The sequence below is a fragment of the Salmo salar genome, chromosome ssa20, assembly GCF_905237065.1.
Source record: "Salmo salar chromosome ssa20, Ssal_v3.1, whole genome shotgun sequence".
NCBI lineage: Eukaryota > Metazoa > Chordata > Actinopteri > Salmoniformes > Salmonidae > Salmo > Salmo salar.
Genome location: NC_059461.1, coordinates 85,986,281 through 86,006,468, shown reverse-complemented (window position 1 = coordinate 86,006,468; position 20,188 = coordinate 85,986,281). Strand labels below are relative to the sequence as shown.

The 20,188-nt window shown below is 45.0% G+C and overlaps 2 protein-coding genes across 3 annotated transcripts in view; one reads left to right on the top strand and one right to left on the bottom strand.

The window, feature by feature from the left end:
* The first annotated feature begins 3,013 nt into the window (after nucleotides 1-3,013).
* LOC106581442 (trichohyalin) overlaps nucleotides 3,014-20,188 on the top strand; it is a 74,531-nt gene continuing 57,356 nt past the window's right edge. The window contains exons 1-2 of the mRNA XM_014163506.2: nucleotides 3,014-3,181; nucleotides 11,996-12,199. Of these exons, the coding sequence (XP_014018981.2) occupies nucleotides 3,048-3,181; nucleotides 11,996-12,199 (338 nt within the window). The 5' untranslated portion in view covers nucleotides 3,014-3,047. The remainder of the gene's footprint in view (nucleotides 3,182-11,995; nucleotides 12,200-20,188) is intronic.
* On the bottom strand, nucleotides 13,948-20,183 carry LOC106581443 (uncharacterized). 2 transcript variants are annotated; one of them, XR_001323098.2, is made up of 6 exons: nucleotides 19,769-20,183; nucleotides 19,534-19,672; nucleotides 18,561-19,450; nucleotides 18,210-18,393; nucleotides 17,984-18,111; nucleotides 13,948-17,901 (listed from the first exon to the last, which is right to left on the bottom strand). XR_001323098.2 is itself a non-coding variant. In XM_045704031.1 (4 exons), exons 1-4 carry the CDS (start codon nucleotides 18,699-18,701, stop codon nucleotides 17,749-17,751), a joined length of 606 nt encoding a protein of 201 aa, XP_045559987.1. In that variant the 5' UTR covers nucleotides 18,702-18,955; the 3' UTR covers nucleotides 13,948-17,748. The 2 variants fall into 2 exon arrangements, 1 of the variants encoding a protein (XP_045559987.1); XM_045704031.1 differs by lacking the exons at nucleotides 19,534-19,672; nucleotides 19,769-20,183 and having other exon boundaries at nucleotides 18,561-18,955.

Below are 20,188 nucleotides of genomic sequence, written 5' to 3'. Positions count from 1 at the left end.
CACATGAGGTCTAGCATTGTCTTGCATTAGGAGGAACCCAGGGCCAACCGCACCAGCATATGGTCTCACAAGGGGTCTGAGGATCTCATCTCGGTACCAAATGGTAGTCAGGCTACCTCTGGCGAGCACATGGAGGGCTGTGCGGCCCCCCAAAGAAATGCCACCCCACACCATGACTGACCCACCGCCAAACCGGTCATGCTGGAGGATGTTGCAGGCAGCAGAACGTTCTCCACGGCGTCTCCAGACTCTGTCACGTCTGTCACGTGCTCAGTGTGAACCTGCTTTTATCTGTGAAGAGCACAGGGCACCAGTGGCAAATTTGCCAATCTTGGTGTTCTCTGGCAAATGCCAAACGTCTTGCACGGTGTTGGGCTGTAAGCACAACCCCCACCTGTGGACGTCGGGCCCTCATATCACCCTAATGGAGTCTGTTTCTGACCGTTTGAGCAGACACATGCACATTTGTGGCCTGCTGGAGGTCATTTTGCAGGGCTCTGGCAGTGCTTCTCCTGCTCCTCCTTGCACAAAGGCGGAGGTAGCGGTCCAGCTGCTGGGTTGTTGCCCTCCTACGGCCTCCTCCACGTCTCCTGATGTACTGGCCTGTCTCCTGGTAGCGCCTCCATGCTCTGGACACTACGCTGACAGACACAGCAAACCTTCTTGCCACAGCTCGCATTGATGTGCCATCCTGGATGAACTGCACTACCTGAGCCACTTGTGTGGGTTGTAGACTCCGCCTCATGCTACCACTAGAGTGAAAGCACCACCAGCATTCAAAAGTGACCAAAACATCAGCCAGGAAGCATAGGAACTGAGAAGTGGTCTATGGTCCCCACCTGCAGAACCACTCCTTTATTGGGGGTGTCTTGCTAATTGCCTATAATTTCCACCTGTTGTCTATTCCATTTGCACAACAGCATGTGAAATTATTGTCAATCAGTGTTGCTTCCTAAGTGGACAGTTTGATTTCACAGAAGTGTGATTGACTTGGAGTTACATTGTGTTGTTTAAGTGTTCCCTTTATTTTTTTGAGCAGTGTATATGAAAATACCCTCAAATTAAAGCTGACAGTCTGCACTTCACCCTCATTGTCATTGTATCCTTTCAAACTCAAAGTGCTAGAGTACAGAACCAAAATAACAAAAGCATGGTCACTGTCCAAGGAATTATGGTGCTCACTGTATGTTGTTCAAATTGTCAATATGAGCATTTTATTTAGTTATCAAAGACAACATTAACATAAAAAATACAAGAGAAGAGCTAAATCAACTAGCTAGCTAGCTAGTTACCTTTCCTCGTTTTTGCTGACTCTCTAAAGGGTGTATCAGAGTATCAAATGTGTACACATACGCACAGCAGTGTTCTAGGATATTGGACCGTTGGCATTCATACTCTTAGAATTCTCAGTGCATCTGAAGCAATTTCTCCAACTGTCAACACATTCAAATAAATAGAGGACGCGTACCCGGGAGACGCGTTGGTTAAGAAATGTGGGGAGGTACGCCCCCCGCAGATGGTGATCTCAGAGTCGCATACCTATGTCACAATGGGACGCTGGACTATCACGTCTCAGCCTCTGTGAACTGTCATTTATGTTATCAAAAGTTCATTTCACAGACTCATCTAATCGCAAAAAATACTCTAAAATGGAAATATCATAATTACCGACTGAAAAACAAATTGTATACAGTTTCTAACCTTAATATTGTTGCCATTATCTTAATGACAAGGCTGTCAAAGTTGTGAGAAACTTTTCAGGTCCAGTGGTAGCGATTACTATGGCAATTCAAGATGGCGCTACCCGTACCTCTAATAAACGTTGTTCAATATCAAAATCCTTAAATGCAGATGTTTAGTATTAGTGGATGGAATGCATTTCTTTGCTTAGCTTTACTTCCTAAAGTCTTTCCATTTCCCTTTTAAGACAAAAACTAAAGTAGGGAGGTTGGTAAGGGTGGATGGGTTGGTGTATACTGCGACTGTCTAGCAAACAAAAGGTTGAGTGTTTGAATCTCATCATGGACAACTTTAGCTTATTAGCAACTTTGCACCTACTTAGCATGTTAGCTAACCCTTCCCATAACCTTAACCCTTTAACCTAACTCCTAACCTTAACCCTAACCCTTAACCCCTAGCTTAGCTAACGTTAGCCACCCAGATAACATTAGCGATAGCAACCTAGCCCCCTAGCTAACGTTAGCCACAACAAATTGGAATTCGTAACATATACATTTTGCTAATTTGTGACGTATTGTACGAATTGCAATTCGTAACACATTGAAGAATGGCAATTCGTAACTTATCATACGAAATGGATGATGGACATCCACAAATGAGTACGTTCCATACGAAACGTAACATTTCATACTAATTGGAGTGTCCTGGATTTACGTTTACCATGTTACATCTTCCCCTGAGTCCAGGTTGCAGCCGGCAGATATAGAATAAAAGGACTTCATGACTGGGTCGCGTCTCTGGCAACCTAACCGGTAGAACGACCAGCCGAGTTGGGTAGCAACCCTAGATTTGTGTTGAGACTATATATCGTGGAAGGATGAAAATAATGTCAATCATTATTTGAATTTGTTGGTAACCAGTTGTTTGGAGGATATATTGGCATGGTTTGCCGGCCCTCGACGAACAACATCCAATATCCTCCAAACACCAGCTTCGAGGGTGTGCGTGCGTGCGTGCGTGTGTGTTAGAGTTGGAGGGGGGATTGTGTTTATGGGGTGTATAGGAAAGTGAGGGTTAGCACGACACATATGCTCTCGTGTGTGCTTCATGGGGCGGCAGGTACCCTAGTGGTTAGAGCATTGGAATAGTAACCAAAAGGTTGCAAGATTGAATCCCCAAGGTAAAAATCTGTCTCTCTGCCCCTGAACAAGGCAGTTCAACCCACTGTTCCTAGGCTGTCATTAAAAATAAGAATTTGTTCTTAACTGACTTGCCTAGTTAAATAAAGTTAACATTTTCTTTAAATAAATGGATAGAGTTGTGTAGGGACTGGTTTATATACACACACACACACACACACCACATGCATGCACACAAACACACTGAGAGAACATCTGACTGAAGCATGGTTTGTGTCTTCCAGAGCTCAGAGCAGAAAGACGGAAGAGCTGGTGAACCAACAGACACACACCCAGAGGGAGCAGAGAGACAAACTTCTCAGGTAGGTAACATCTGAGTCAAAGCCCAGAGAGGAACAGAGGAGAGGAGTAGATGAAAGAGGAGAGGAACAAAGGAGAGGAGGAGAGGAACAAAGGAGAGGAAGAGAGGAGAGGACACCTCTGTTAACCTCTCCATCTCCTCCTCCTCCTTCTCCCCTCATCATGTTCCTCCCCTCCTCCTACCATCCCCACCTCATATTCCTCCTCCCCTCCCCTCTTCATATTCCTCCCCTCCTCCTCCTCCTCTCCCCTCATCATATTCCTCCCCTCCTCCTACCATCCCCACCTCATATTCCTCCTCCCCTCCCCTCTTCATATTCCTCCCCTCCTCCTCCTCTCCCCTCCTCCTCTCCTCTCCCCTCCTCCTCCTCTCCCCTCCTCCTCCTCCCCCTCCCCCTCTCCTCTCCCCTCCTCTATTCCCTCCTCCTCCTCTCCCCTCCTCCTCCTCCTCTCCACTCCTCCTCTCCCCTCCTCCTCCTCCTCTCCCCTACTCTATTCCCTCCACCTCCTCCTCCTCTCCCCTCCTCCTCTCCCCTCCTCCTCCTCCCCCTCCTCTATTCCCTCCTCCTCTCCCCTCCTCCTCTCCCCTCCTCTATTCCCTCCTCTATTCTCTCCCCTCCTCCTCTCCCCTCCTCTATTCCCTCCTCTCCCCTCCTCCTCTCACCTCCTCTATTCCCTCCTCCTCCCCTCCTCCTCTCCCCTCCTCTATTTCTTCCTCTATTCCCTCCTCCTCCCCCTCCTCCTCTCCCCTCCTCTATTCCCTCCTCTATTCCCTCCTCTATTCCCTCCTCTATTCCCTCCTCTCCCCTACTCCTCTCCCCTCCTCCTATTCCCTCCTCTCCCCTCCTCCTCTCCCCTCCTCCACCTCTCCCCTCCTCTATTCCCTCCTCTATTCCCTCCTCCTCCCCCTCCTCCTCCCCCTCTCCCCTCCTCTATTCCCTCCTCTATTCCCTCCTCCTCCTCCTCCTCTCCCCTCCTCTATTCCCTCCTCTATTCCCTCCTCTATTCCCTCCTCCTCCCCCTCCTCCTCCTCCCCCTCCTCTATTCCCTCCTTCTCCCCTCCTCCTCTCCCCTCCTCCTCCTCCTCCCCTCCTCTATTCCCTGTAGACGCAGCCATAGACTGTGAGAGATATGATCATGATATTAGTCAGTGTAGGTTGATAGTAAGCCAAGGGAATGTACCATTGACACAGCCAAAATTCTGATGTGAGTCTCTCTTCCTCTCATCTCCACCCACCCCTCCTCTCTGTTGTCTGTAGCCCAGAGTGATATCAGAAAGATATTAACTGACTGACTGAGTCTCGTGTCTATCTCAGAGGCAGATGGAAGCACTTCTGAGCTGGCTGAGTGTCTGTTGCAGCTCCACTTTTCCACACACACACACACACACACACACACACACACACACACACACACACACACACACACACACACACACACACACACACACACACACACACACACACACACACACACACACCGACACCGACAGAAACACCCAATATCCTCCTCCACACAGCAGCAGGGTTCTTAGAGAGACCATCTGGTCTGGGGTTGTTCTCTCATACTGTAAATATATCTTAGGGTTGGTTGTAAATGTTTCCCAGAGCTGCCGCTGGCATCCTGGTGTGTTCAATTACAACGTAATGTTGGTGTCCCTCCCTCAAGTCTGTCCCTGAGGTATTCCAGATATGTTCCTGTCTCTGCAGTACAACAACACATGATCTCCCTGCTCTGTGTGATCAGGTTATGGCTGTGGGCTTTTTTAATGGATGGATTCAGAAGAATGTTATTTTGTCTGCTATCCATTTTGCCAGCCTGTAGCGTCAAAGGCTTTGAACACAGCTTTACTTTACTTCTAGGTTGAATCGTCGTTATAATCAGTATGGAGAATTAAGTAAAACCACAAGTCCAAATCTCTATCTCCATCCATGGCTAATTCAGAAAAGGGACAATTTTAGCTAACTAGCCACCAGAGGACAACAACACGACTAGATGCAACAATTCAAGTTTTTCTGTCAATTATGTGTTTCTCTTGATGCGATATGGTAGGATAAAAGCCAAATCCAAGCTGACTTCCTTTGACACTTTTTTTTTGGTGTGCCAGGACCATTCACAGTTCAGCTCACTCAGTTTAGCTCAACACTGATTGGCTATTATTTTATACTTTTTTTATCAAGGGAGGCCAAATGCTCACTGGCTTGCCTTGCATTTAATGCTACGGGCGAAAACAATGTCATACTCTTTCTTATCAGACAGCATCAGATAGATGGCCTACACATAGAGACAGAGGTTACCTGTTACACTCGCTCGGATGCTTTCTCCCGTGAGATTCAATGAGCCTCTTGCAAATTGAAGAAAAATTCTACAACGAAAGATTAATAATTGTATATTCTTTCTTTCTTTTTTTCCTTGGTCAATTCTTTGGGAAAGCCTGGCTGTCCTTGGTATCCATGAATACACGCCATTGAGTCCCAGATGTATTGATGAGATATGCAGGCGATGCTGCAACGGTAGTGATAAGACTACTTCCCTCTGGAACTCCCCTCAGGTTCCTTCTGGCCCTACATAGGACTCCCGTGTTGCTCTGCCTCAGTGTGTTGCTCTACCTCAGTGTGTTGCTCTGCCTCAGGGTGTTGCTCTGTCTTAGTGTGTTGCTCTGCCTCAGTGTGTTGCTCTGCCTCAGTGTGTTGCTCTGTCTCAGTGTGTTGCTCTGTCTCAGTGTGTTGCTCTGCCTCAGTGTGTTGCTCTGCCTCAGTGTGTTGCTCTGTCTCAGTGTGTTGCTCTGTCTCAGTGTGTTGCTCTGTCTCAGTGTGTTGCTCTGCCTCAGTGTGTTGCTCTGCCTCAGGGTGTTGCTCTGCCTCAGTGTGTTGCTCTGCCTCAGGGTGTTGCTCTGCCTCAGTGTGTTGCTCTGTCTCAGTGTGTTGCTCTGCCTCAGTGTGTTGCTCTGCCTCAGGGTGTTGCTCTGTCTCAGTGTGTTGCTCTGCCTCAGTGTGTTGCTCTGTCTCAGTGTGTTGTCTCAGTGTGTTGTCTCAGTGTGTTACTCTGTCTCAGTTTGTTGTCTCAGTGTGTTGCTCTGTCTCAGTGTGTTGCTCTGTCTCAGTGTGTTGCTCTGCCTCAGTGTGTTGCTCTGTCTCAGTGTGTTGCTCTGTCTCAGTGTGTTGCTCTGTGTCAGTGTGTTGCTCTGTCTCAGTGTGTTGCTCTGTCTCAGTGTGTTGCTCTGTCTCAGTGTGTTGCTCTGTCTCAGTGTGTTGCTCTGCCTCAGTGTGTTGCTCTGTCTCAGTGTGTTGCTCTGTGTCAGTGTGTTGCTCTGTCTCAGTGTGTTGTCTCAGTGTGTTGTCTCAGTGTGTTGCTCTGTCTCAGTGTGTTGTCTCAGTGTGTTGCTCTGTCTCAGTTTGTTGTCTCAGTGTGTTGCTCTGTCTCAGTGTGTTGCTCTGCCTCAGTGTGTTGCTCTGTCTCAGTGTGTTGCTCTGTCTCAGTGTGTTGTCTCAGTGTGTTGCTCTGTCTTAGTGTGTTGCTCTGCCTCAGTGTGTTGCTCTGCCTCAGTGTGTTGCTCTGTCTCAGTGTGTTGCTCTGTCTCAGTGTGTTGTCTCAGTGTGTTGCTCTGTCTTAGTGTGTTGCTCTGCCTCAGTGTGTTGTTCTGCCTCAGGGTGTTGCTCTGCCTCAGTGTGTTGCTCTGCCTCAGTGTGTTGCTCTGTCTCAGTGTGTTGCTCTGTCTCAGTGTGTTGTCTCAGTGTGTTGCTCTGTCTCAGTGTGTTGTCTCAGTGTGTTGCTCTGTCTTAGTGTGTTGCTCTGCCTCAGTGTGTTGCTCTGCCTCAGTGTGTTGCTCTGTCTCAGTGTGTTGCTCTGTCTCAGTGTGTTGCTCTGCCTCAGTGTGTTGCTCTGCCTCAGTGTGTTGCTCTGCCTCAGTGTGTTGCTCTGCCTCAGTGTGTTGCTCTGCCTCAGCGTGTTGCTCTGCCTCAGTGTGTTGCTCTGCCTCAGTGTGTTGCTCTGCCTCAGCGTGTTGCTCTGCCTCAGTGTGTTGCTCTGCCTCAGTGTGTTTGTTCTGCTTTGCATGGCGCTCTCTCGACTGGGTAATATTAGCCGGGGGAAACCAGGAATGGAATTTTATTTTCTCACTATTATACGCTGAACAAAAATATAAACGCAACATGCAGTCATTTCTAAGATTTTACTGAGTTACAGTTCACATGAGGAAACAGTCAATTAAAATAAATAAATTATTCCCTAATCTATGGATTTTACATGACTGGGAATACAGATATGCATCTGTTGGTCACAGATACCTTTCAAAAAAGGTAGGGGTGTGGATCACAAAACCAGTCAGTATCTGGTGTGACCACTATTTGCCTCATGCAGCGTGACACATCTCCTTCACATAGAGTTGATCAGGCTGTTGGTTGTGGCCTGTGGAATGTTGTCCCACTCCTCTTCAATTGCTGTGGGAAGTTTCTGGATATTGGTGGGAACTGGAACATGCTGTCGTAAACGTCATGGAAGAACTGGGACATTTTCAGCTTCCAGGAATTGTGTACAGCTCCTTGCGATACAGGGCCGTGCGTTATCATGCTGAAACATGAGGTAATGGTGGTGGATGAATGGCACGACAATGGGCCTCAGGATCTAGTCACGGTATCGCTGTGCATTCAAATTGCCATCGATAAAATGCAGTTGTGTTCGTCGCCCGTAGCTTATGCCTGCCCATACCATAACCCCACCATGAGGGACTCTGTTCACATCCACAAACCTCTCATCCACACGATGCCATACCATACACGCCGTCTGCCATCTGCCCGGTACAGTTGAAACCAGGATTCATCTGTAAAGATCACACTTCTCCAATGAGCCAGTGGCCATCAAAGGTGAGCATTTTCCCACTGCAGTTGGTTACGACTCCGAACTGCAGTCAGGTCAAGACCCTGGTGAGGACGACGAGCACGCAGATGAGCTTCCTTGAGATGGATTCTGACAGTTTGTGCAGAAATTCTTTGGTTGTGCAAACCCACAGTTTCATCAGCTGTCCGGGTGGCTGGTCTCAGACGATCCCACAGGTGAGGAAGCCGGATGTGGAGGTCCTGGGCTGGCGTGGTTATAAGTGTTCTGCATTTGTGAGGCAGGTTGGATGTACTGCCAAATTCTCTAAAACGACATTGGAGGCGACTTATGATAGATAAATTAACATTAAATTCTCTGGCAATAGCTCTGGTGGACATTCCTGCAGTCAGTATGCCAATTGCACGCTCCCTCAAAACTTGAGACATCTGTGGCTTTGTGTTGTGTGACAAAACTGCACATTTTAGTGGCCTTTTATTCCCCCCAGCATAAGGTGCACCTGTGTAATTATCATGCTGTTTAATCAGCTTCATGATATGCCACACCTGTCAGGTGGATGGATTATCTTGGCAAAGTAGAAATTCTCACTAACAGGGATGTAAACAAAACAAACATTTTAGAGAAATTAGCTTTTTGTGCATATGGAACATTTCTGGGATATTTATTTCAGCTCATGAAACATGGGACCATCAATTTACATGCTGTGTTTATATTTTTCTTCAGTGTATGTTCTGCTAAATTTTATTTTCTATTTTATTACACTGAATATTCAAATTACTTTATTATTCTCCAGTTGTTGCAATGTGGAGAGATGAACCTGCAGCATTTCATTGTACGTGTTCACCACCACATGTACTGTGTGCATCCTGTCCATATGACAAATAAACTTGTCAAATTTGATTTGATTTGAGTCATGGGGATGTCCGTCCGACGTGGTGTCATATGTACTTATCTAGGGAAAACAGGTGTTCCATCACCTGTCCGCTCTGTTATGTTACTCCCCCCCGGGGCTGGGAGAGGAGAGAGGAAGGGGGAAATCACTTCCCCATCCATAAAGGTAGATGGGAACTCCCCTAGCAGGTAGTCTCTATGACAGGGTGTAGATGAGATGGGAACTCCCTGAACAGGTAGTCTCTATGACAGGGTGTAGATGGGATGGGAGCTCCCCTAACAGGTAGTCTCTATGACAGGGTGTAGATGAGATGGGAACTCCCTGAACAGGTAATCTCTATGACAGGGTGTAGATGGGATGGGAGCTCCCCTAACAGGTAGTCTCTATGACAGGGTGTAGATGAGATGGGAACTCCCTGAACAGGTAGTCTCTATGACAGGGTGTAGATGAGATGGGAACTCCCCTAACAGGTAGTCTCTATGACAGGGTGTAGATGAGATCTGAACTCCCCTAACAGGTAGTCTCTATGACAGGGTGTAGATGGGATGGGAACTCCCCGAACAGGTAGTCTCTATGACAGGGTGTAGATGAGAGAACTCCCCTAACAGGTAGTCTCTATGACAGGGTGTAGATGGGATGGGAACTCCCCTAACAGGTAGTCTCTATGAAAGGGTGTAGATGAGATGGAACTCCCTGAACAGGTAGTCTCTATGACAGGGTGTAGATGGGATGGGAACTCCCCTAACAGGTAGTCTTTATGAAAGGGTTTAGATGAGATGAGAACTCCCTGAACAGGTAGTCTCTATGACAGGGTGTAGATGGGATGGGAACTCCCCTAACAGGTAGTCTCTATGACAGGGTGTAGATGAGATGGGAACTCCCTGAACAGGTAGTCTCTATGACAGGGTGTAGATGGGATGGGAACTCCCTGAACAGGTAGTCTCTATGACAGGGTGTAGATGAGATGGGAACTCCCCTAACAGGTAGTCTCTATGACAGGGTGTAGATGAGATGGGAACTCCCCTGAACAGGTAGTCTCTATGACAGGGTGTAGATGGGATGGGAACTCCCCTAGCAGGTAGTCTCTATGACAGGGTGTAGATGAGAGGCTCCCTGAACAGGTAGTCTCTATGACAGGGTGTAGATGGGATGGGAACTCCTCTAACAGGTAGTCTCTATGACAGGGTGTAGATGAGATGGGAACTCCCTGAACAGGTAGTCTCTATGACAGGGTGTAGATGAGAGACTCCCTGAACAGGTAGTCTCTATGACAGGGTGTAGATGGGATGGGAACTCCCCTAACAGGTAGTCTTTATGAAAGGGTTTAGATGAGATGAGAACTCCCTGAACAGGTAGTCTCTATGACAGGGTGTAGATGAGATGGGAACTCCCCTGAGCAGGTAGTCTCTATGACAGGGTGTAGATGGGATGGGAACTCCCTGAACAGGTAGTCTCTATGACAGGGTTTAGATGAGATGGGAACTCCCTGAACAGGTAGTCTCTATGACAGGGTGTAGATGGGATGGGAACTCCCCTAGCAGGTAGTCTCTATGACAGGGTGTAGATGAGAGACTCCCTGAACAGGTAGTCTCTATGACAGGGTTTAGATGAGATGGGAACTCCCTGAACAGGTAGTCTCTATGACAGGGTGTAGATGAGATGGGAACTCCCTGAACAGGTAGTCTCTATGACAGGGTGTAGATGAGATGGGAACTCCCCTAACAGGTAGTCTCTATGACAGGGTGTAGATGAGATGGGAACTCCCTGAACAGGTAGTCTCTATGACAGGGTGTAGATGAGAGACTCCCTGAACAGGTAGTCTCTATGACAGGGTGTAGATGGGATGGGAACTCCCTGAACAGGTAGTCTCTATGACAGGGTGTAGATGAGATGGGAACTCCCCTAGCAGGTAGTCTCTATGACAGGGTGTAGATGAGAGGCTCCCTGAACAGGTAGTCTCTATGACAGGGTGTAGATGGGAGGCTCCCCTAACAGGTAGTCTCTATGACAGGGTGTAGATGAGATGGGAACTCTATGACAGGGTGTAGATGAGAGACTCCCTGAACAGGTAGTCTCTATGACAGGGTGTAGATGAGATGGGAACTCCCCTAACAGGTAGTCTCTATGACAGGGTGTAGATGAGAGACTCCCTGAACAGGTAGTCTCTATGACAGGGTTTAGATGCGATGGGAACTGCCTTAGCGGGTAGTGTCTATTACAGGGTGTGTGCGAGTGTGGCTCAACTTATTATGGGGTGGCAGGGTAGCCTAGTGGTTACAGTGTTGGGCTAGTAACCGAAAGGTTGCAAGTTCGAATCCCTGAGCTGACAAGGTACAAATCTGTTGTTCTGCCCCTGAACAAGGCAGTTAACCCACGGCTCCTAGGCCATCATTGAAAATAAGAATTTGTTCTTAACTGACTTGCCTAGTAATGTAAAATTTTCAAAAATAACATCCTCTTCCTCAGCCACGGCCCTTGGGAATAGATAGTGTCATTGTGGAACAGGAAGTGGCTCTGAGACTATGACTCTTTCCAGGAAGTCCTTGTTTTAGAGAGGTGTTGAATGGTCTGTAACACTTGACAGAAACACCACACTGATGGTGTGTGAAGGGAACACTTGTCTCTTATGTAATGTGAGACGCTTCTGACTCTTATCAGCACGTGCTGCGTACCGGCCCTGTGCTATCAGGGTAGAAACACGTACCTGCTCATCAGAGGCCACTGTCACCGCTCCTGTCCTCCCTGTGCACGGCAGCCCTATGGGTATTGGAATCTCCTGAAGACACAAAACAGATAGCTTTTATACACTGGGCAAGTGGCAGCCACCACCTGAGGCTGGCAGAGGCTGCGTTCACAACAATAACTGTTCCATCCAGTTACATTAGGCCTGTATGTTTTCTGCTTCTTACACACCATGTTTCCCCCTCCTCTCCTCCTCCTCCTGCTCCTCCTCATCTTCCTCCTCCCCCTCCTCCCCTCCTTCTCCTCCTCCTCCTCCCCCTCCTCCTCATCTTCCTCCTCCCCTCCTCTTCTTCCTCCTCCTTCACCTCCTTCCCCTCCCCCTCTTCCACCTCCCCCTCCTCTTCCACAGCCTGTCCCAAGAGCTCAGGGAGAAGGAGGAAGGCTGGTTGTCATGCCAATGCAGGTGTGACTCTCTACAATCACAGCTGTTGGCATGTCAACAGAGAGAGGAGGAGGCAACTCGGAAGTACTCTGGGGCTGAGCAGGAAGTGGACGCTCTCAGGAGAAAACTAGAACACGCCCAACAGAAGAGCAAAGACCTGAGGAGAGACAGGTGTGTGTGTGTGTGTGTGTGTGTGTGTGTGTGTGTGTGTGTGTGTGTGTGTGTGTGTTTTTTTTTTTCTGTATACATGTGATTTCCTCATACCTTAATGACCTAGTTTATGTGAGAAGCCTAATTACACCTGTATGAATGTCTATGTTTGTTATCTCACCTGTTTATCCCACTATTCCCGTATGTGTCTGTGTGTGTTAGATCACATGTACACCTGTGTTTTATTCCCATCTGTATTCCCATTCTCCCTCTTGTATATCCCCAGTCCCAGGAGTCTACTTGTCTGTCAGTACATGATTCACCACTGTGTGTATGTGTGTTTGTGTGTGTTATCTCACCTGTATACATACCTAGGGTCCTATTTCATCTGGTATCATTGCAAGTCCATTTCCACCTGTCATTAGTCACCTGTTTGTGTGTAAACTGTCCTGTACACATCTCATATTCCCACCTATTTAATGTCTAGCAGGTCTACTCAGCTCAGTGTATATGTAGTTGTGCCTGGGTTAGGGCTCTGCTGGGCTCCGTCCCACATTGTGGGTAATTCATATTTTCAGCTTTCCTATTAAAAGGAACATTCCATCAGAATCCAAGTCACACAGTGTGAGATGAACTGAGATTTTCCCTGGGTTATAGAACTGACCACACACCAGTCCTGGCCTCAACACACACTATCAGGTCAGATGTGTGTGAATGTGCATGCGTATTGTTTGTGTTGGATTTTTGGCCAAGGTGTTCCACTGAAGCTAAACCCATAAAACCCAAGGTTATTTTATTTAACTAGGCAAGTCAGTTAAGAACAAATTCTTATTTACAATGACGGTCTACCAGGGAACAGTGGGTTAACTGTCCTGTTGAGGGGCAGAACGACAGATTTTTACCTTGTCAGCTCAGGGATTCAATCCAGCAACCTTTCGGTTACTGGCCCAACGCTCTAACCACTAGGCTACCTGCCGTCCCGTTCTACTGAAACTAAACCTCTAAAACCCAATGTCCTGAGCTGTATGCAGTGGCTGGACATATTACACTACTGGGACATGGGCCCATCCTGTTATGTAAGGACAGAAACCACCTTGGCTGGGGGACTCTGTCCAAAGCCAACCCCTTCTATCCCCCTCCCTGAGAACCTTCTCCATATCTACTCGTAGTGAAAGGATCAGATGTTTGTAAATAACATGGTGGAAACTTCACTTAGCTTTCCAGAGGAACATGTATTACCATAGAGGAAGAAGTCAAAATGCATGAAACTACGAAAAGAAATGGCCACTTCCTGTGACCTCAGATAAACTGAGCTAGCTTGTGTGTTTGTGTGTGTGTGTGTTTACTACCCCAGAGAGGAAAAAGAGGAACCCTGACTGTACTCACCCTGTGTCCTTACCACACACACACACACACACACACACACACACACACACACACACACACACACACACACACACACACACACACACACTCTCACACGGCATGCAATGTTTGAGCACACAGCAGCAGACAAACACTCTCACACCAACAAGATCTCATAGTTTCCCTTCGAAATTCGATGTATTATGGATGAACGTCTATTTTTTTACGTTCTGCATGGTTACTGATTGAACAGAAACAACTGAAAGGTTATGGTTTGGGGAAGGTTTAAAACAAAATGATTGTCATCGTCGTGTGTGTAGGTGGCAGGGAAGTCAGGCGCAGGAGAAAACAACTTGGTATAACTGGAGTAGTTTAATAAAGAAATAAAAAACAAACTCCAAAACCAAAGTACATAAATAAAGTAACATGGGTAGAAAATAACCCGTCGCACACCAATACAAAATACACGAGCACATAACAAACAAACGATCTCTGACGAGGACATGAGGGGAAACAGAGGGTTAAATACACAACATGTATTGAATGGGATTGTTACCAGGTGTGTAGGAAGACAAGACAAAACCAATGGAAAATGAAAAATGGATCAATGATGGCTAGAAGACCGGTGACGTCGAACGTCGAGCACCGCCCGAACAAGGAGAGGCATCGACTTCGGCAGAAGTCGTGATAATGATTAAAAGTAATGCACTAGGTATCATCACTATTCATACACAGTCAATTTTGAAAGTGTTAAATCAACACTTTATGTGTTAAATTTAACACTGTCAGCGAGTACATATGGTCCCACTCTACACAAAGTAAAAAGTACACTGATCAAAGTGTTACATTTCTAGTGTTGATTTAACACTGAGGAGTGCAAAAAGTTAACACTGCACTACACTGGCCGGTGTTGATCAAATTTAACACTAAGAGGTAATCAACACTTTGAGTGTTATAGTGACACTCACTAATGTTGATCTAGGGTGACTCCTATTAGAGTAAAAATGTGTTTACTCTATTCAGTGTTAATTTATTTACTCTTCCCCCATGTAAATGGAAATTAGATGTTGTAAAAGCACTTGGAATTTCACAATAAACTCAAGCAAGGCTGTTTCAACATTCAAATATGTTTATTATGACAAAACCATAAGTCTCAGCCCTGGCTTAAACTGTTATCAAGTGAGAGTAGAATGTAGTCAAAAGAATCCCTTGCTCCATATGACATGAGCAAATCAATAGGTTTATTGGAAAATGCTGACATTTCCATTCAAAACATATGTTTCTCACAACCTAACCATAAGTATCAGCCCTGGCTTAAACTGTTATTTGTCACATACGATTTGATTTGTTCTGAAAGAGGAAAATGTTTTTTGGGGGGTTGGGTCAGCTCTTGAAACCTTATGTTTTTGATGATCATTTGCATGCATTTGAAGTTGTTTTGAAGAAAAGTCCACCATGCAAGGTATTTCATGTAAATGACATCATGTACCACAAACCTTTTGATTTGCTCATGTCATCTGGAGCAAGGGATTTTTTGGACTACATTGTCCCCTACTCTAACTTGATAACAGTTTAAGCCAGGGCTGATACTTATGGTTAGGTTGTGAGAAACATGTGTTTTGAATGTAAATGTCAGCATTTTCCAACAAACAATAGCCTTAATTTTGTAAAATACTGGCAGTTCCATGACTACTTCACCACATATGACCAAATCAAGACGATATTCTATACCATTGTGCTTTAGCCATTTAACTGACAAAACGTTTGTGGGCACTGAGACATTCAACTTGGCAGCAATCTCATGGCTTTCTGTCAGGTCATTGAGCCTTGACATCTTTCCTGGACCTATAGCTAGTCTATCCTGGCTGAACGTTTCCCAATTATATGCCATGTCATTTTTTGTGTTTCTTGACTAAGGTCATAGTGACATTCTTAAAACTCTTCAGTTGCTTTTTTAAAGAAATTATGTTTTGCCTCGTAGCTGGTACACCACGAGTGAAGAATGTGCCCAATATTCCTTATACAACAAGGATACTGTATCATGAAGTGGGGTTTCGGTAACAGATTTCTATCAGGAAACAAATACTTGAAAAGCCTAGGATGTTCAGCAATTAAGTGCTTCAGTATAGGAGAAAACACAATATTTACAATGTGTAGTAGTAACAGAAGAAGCTGCAAGTATTTATCATCTTTCTGTACCAGATCACCAAATATCAATGGCAAATTACGGAGAAGACACCAAGACTGAATAGCATTTAGACCCAAATCATTGCTCCCATCATCCATTTTGAGTGCAGGTGGACGATTCCTCCTCTCTGTGTAGCCATAGTTAAATTAAATGTCATGCATTATATCAACAGAAAAATTGTCTGTGGTGTTGAAGTACTGCAGAGAGTTCAATAAGCAAGCATGCTTCACACCGTACCCATGAGGTAGTGTTGGGTTTGCCTAAATAGTTTGACAATGGTCTGAGTGCATGTGTTTTGTTCGTAAAGTCACTCTTGGGTCATCCTCAGAGAACACAGTTTGAAAATCCACTTTCTCAGTGAGGCAAAAATGGCAACAACAACGAGCACTAAATGACTCCACAAAACCAAACATGCAATGCATAGAAAGAATATCTCCAGTTACTTGGGCAATACTGCCATGTATACGACCACTGAAGAAGGGCACTTCAATACCATCAGTCACAAGCACTTTCAAATCGCTTACTATTGGCTCAAGAATGGAATCAAATCCATGCGTTTTAAGGTCCTGGGTATGGAGGACTGCACATAAGTTAATATTTACCTAAATTGAATTAAACTTTGGGGTAAAATGTCTCAAAGTAAAGTATATACCTTCCAACTTGTGAATAGCCTTTTTTGATCCCAATGAATTAGCAGTCTCAAAGTCATCATAAAAGAGTTGCAATGCAAGAGGACGTCTCTTCATATATAGTCCGTCTTCCAAATCGAAGTAAACTCCATCTTTAATATCATGCCCCGAGTTAAACATGCCACTTGTGTTTGTTGTTCAAAATTGACTGCAATGTCTGAAGAATGTAAGAAAATGTATCAGTTATGACCATTTGATCATAAGTTCCAGTAGGGTTGTTTCTTCTATTGTCAAATCTAACACCAAGGACTTTCTCAACTGGTTGAACTGCTCCCCATTTTTGTATAAAATAAACACTTTGTTTGGATACCGAATTTAACAATGTGAAAGGATTTTCAATATCCTGAAAAGAATGTTGGATTTTTCGGACAGTTTCTGTGTCTTTTGAAGATATACATGTAAGAGCGGTTGCTTTAGCTTGACCCTGTATCTCTTGAACTGCTTCTTCCATGGAAGATACAAAACTATTTACAGTTGTCTGACCTACACCTGCAGCCTGCATGTCAGAGTCTAGGTGATGTGGGTAAGGCTTTACTCAAAATCAATCTTCCAACAAGGAGAACGAAAATCCAGAATCACATAAACGAGACAACTGACAACAATATACACGCACAAAACCATGATGGCTCCAGAGGGTTAAATAGGGAAATAATTCAAATGTAATGGGAACCAGGTATGAACAATACAGACAAAACAAATGGAAAAATAAATGTAGATCGGTGGAGGCTAGAAAGCTGGTGACGTCGACCGCCGAACGTCGCCTGAACAAGGAGAGGCACCAACTTCGGCGTGAGTCGTGACACTGCTGTTGTGCAATTGCAGACGCACACTTCAAGTGTGTTCTTGTTAGATATTGGCACAACATGGTTACAACTAGAATTTGAAGGAAAATCAGCATTTCTTGGCTGATTATCAATGGCTGTATTAGCATCCAAGTTAGCGTTTAACAAAATGTGACAGTCTCCGGAATGTGCCCTGTTCAAATGCTTCCTAAAGCCTGAAAATGTGCCAAATACACAACAACAATCTGCTTGACCACATTTTAGTCTAAGAGTTCTACCAGGGCACATTCCATGCATCAACTTGAGATGCCTCACGAACAAGTTGGTACTTCCATGACTAGTTTGGCAAACAAAACACATCATTATAACTCATATCAGCATGAGTGCAGGAGTCTAGCTCTGAGCTCAGCAACCCTTGGAGTCTCCTTAACCTTCCCAATGTCTATGTTGAACACGGTTGTCTGTATGAAGGTGGACATGTTGCGCAACATTGTATTGTAAGCCGTACCAAAAACAAAGTGAGTCTTGGAAAGCTCATCGAAGGCACTAAGAGTGCTCGTTGACTTGCACGGCAAAGCTTGCTTGTTCCAGGATGATGAAGTAAGCATGGATGCTGCTCTTCCTGGTCCCGACTGCAAGAAGATATGGTTTGCGGCTCTGGTCAATCGCATCAAGGTGCTCCTGGATACTGGTTCCTGCCTGAAGATGACAAAAACTACATCATCATTAGTACATCATAACGGCTGCAGTACTGTCCATGAATAAGATTGCCAATACAAACCTTTTGGAATATCACAAGATGCTGTTCAGCTTGGGATGCAAACATCTTGCCTGGTCTTTTGTGGCCTTGTGATGAAGTAGGAATCAAATGGAGCAGGAGAAGGATGGAGGAAAGGTCACCGTCCCATCCTAAACAAAGAGATCCTGATTAAAATGGTAAATTCCATCAGTGACATTAACATTTCAGAGTTATTTGACATATAAATTATCAATTAGGATCATCTAACCGTCGGTATTCGTGTCAGCTCCCTCATCACCTGCAGATTCTGCCATCTGGATCAGCTCCTGAAGTTCAGCTCCCTGAGTGGCCTTGCTTAGCATGATGATCGTTTGCTTGAATGTAGTTGGCCACCTCTCCAAAAACTTGTTTGATGTTCCCTCTCCAAATAGCAGCACAAAATCCTGTTCAATCTGAAACAAATAAGACAAAAACATTTCACTTTATACCTCCAAGACAGAGTTTGAGTAAATCACCAGCCTACACGTTAATTGAACTACTATTACTGACCAACCTAAATTGGCATCTAGAGATTAAACACAATTTATACAACTTAAAACTGTTTTTAAAAAAGTCTTACCATGCCCTTCACATCCAGAAAGTGTGGAAATTGGGTTAGGATGGTGTAGCATTTACTCGGGTCATGGGTCATCTTCTTCCTGTACTCAAAGGTCAATTTCATCTTCTGTTTGACTGTTTCTTCATCAGAAGAATGCTTCATAAGAGAAATGGCCTCTCGGCACTGGTCTTCACTCAGGGTAGCCAAAGTGGATGGACTGAACTCCCACTCAGAAGTTGACCCTCCAGAGTATAGTTGAGTGGGCCGTTTCTCTGATGAAGCTAAATTCCTCTGAATGGTTTTGATTCTATACGAGAGGTACCCTTCTCCACTATTAGGGTCGTAATAATGTTCCTTAGGAAAATGAACATGGTTACTAATCTTGAAAGAAAAAACAAATGACCAAGTCCCATTTGCTCAGATACCATACCAAACGAATTCAACGCAGCTGTAATGTATACTTGCGGTGTAGGGATCCTTCAGGTATGGGAACAAGGAGACGATGCCTTTTGCAAACATTTCTCTAACACTGCGTGGTGGTGATGTCCTGACAATAATATAATGTTATGTTTAGGCGGCAATCAGAATCACCACAAGCAGCACTGGTCCCCAGTCAGATAAATATCAGGAGTGGTTTTTGAATCAGTATCATGCCCATCGAGTTTGATACAAGAGAAATCTTCTACCAATAGCAGTGGATGGTCAGCAGTAGCCTAACCAATTATGTGACTGAGATACTGATACAGAAGTCATTTTTAACATTCAGCAGATATGGGAGCGAGTAATGCTCAACAATTTTCATTATGAATCTTTGCTTTAAACTTACCCATGAGTCAGTCAGGCTTTTAGTTTCAGTATTCCTTGATGACAACCTCTCCACCAGTCTTTTTCTTCAGTATGCTCTCTATTAGCTGTAAAAAATAACAAATAAAAAACAGCAGTGAAAAATGTATTTGATGCCAAGCGAAATGGTAGAATGAAATTACAAACGTACGTTTTTTTGGCTTCGTCATTAGATCTTTGACGCTTTCTTGAGGGGCTTCCATCCTCGCTCAAAATGATTGTATCATCCGACTCATGGTCTGAACCACCCATCATAGAACTGACAGAGACAGGACTCATCAGGGAAGATTCTGAAATACACAAAGATGACAATACAGGCATGTCAAATGTATGGTTATATTGAAAGTGATGCCACAAGTAACCAAGACTTGAAAACCAGCACATACCTTTAGCATCATTGTTCAGTGTGAGCTTGAAAACACCAAGGTCTGGCCGTGTCACCACCTCCTCAAACACATCCCCATCAGCTTCAGTTCCAGACCCATCATACAGCTTTGCCTCTGATAAACTAGTAAGTGGAATCTCAAATTTCAGGAAAGCTGTGACAAACATTAAAACAACAACCTACAATTAGAATTGCAATCGTAATGGTAAGAGTAATCAGACTGACTGGTATGAAAACAATACATTTATTTCCAATCACAAATTAAACATTTACCTCCAATCAAAAGGTTTTCAAGTGTCAGATCAATGATCTTGCCATATTTTTGTTCACCATTGAATTTCACCCAGATCAGCATGACTAGGTCTGAAAGCAGTTAATGGTACTAGATAAGGCCAACGTGGATGAAAAAGCATTTGTATTT

Coding starts and splice junctions, on each gene's coding strand:
- LOC106581443 (XM_045704031.1), bottom strand. CDS start 18,701: ATGAAGCATTCTTCTGATGAAGAAACAGTCAAACAGAAGATGAAATTG. Junction 18,394..18,560: donor TTCTGGATGTGAAGGGCATG/GTAAGACTTTTT, acceptor TATTTGTTTCAG/ATTGAACAGGATTTTGTGCT. Junction 17,902..17,983: donor ATCTTGTGATATTCCAAAAG/GTTTGTATTGGC, acceptor TGTCATCTTCAG/GCAGGAACCAGTATCCAGGA.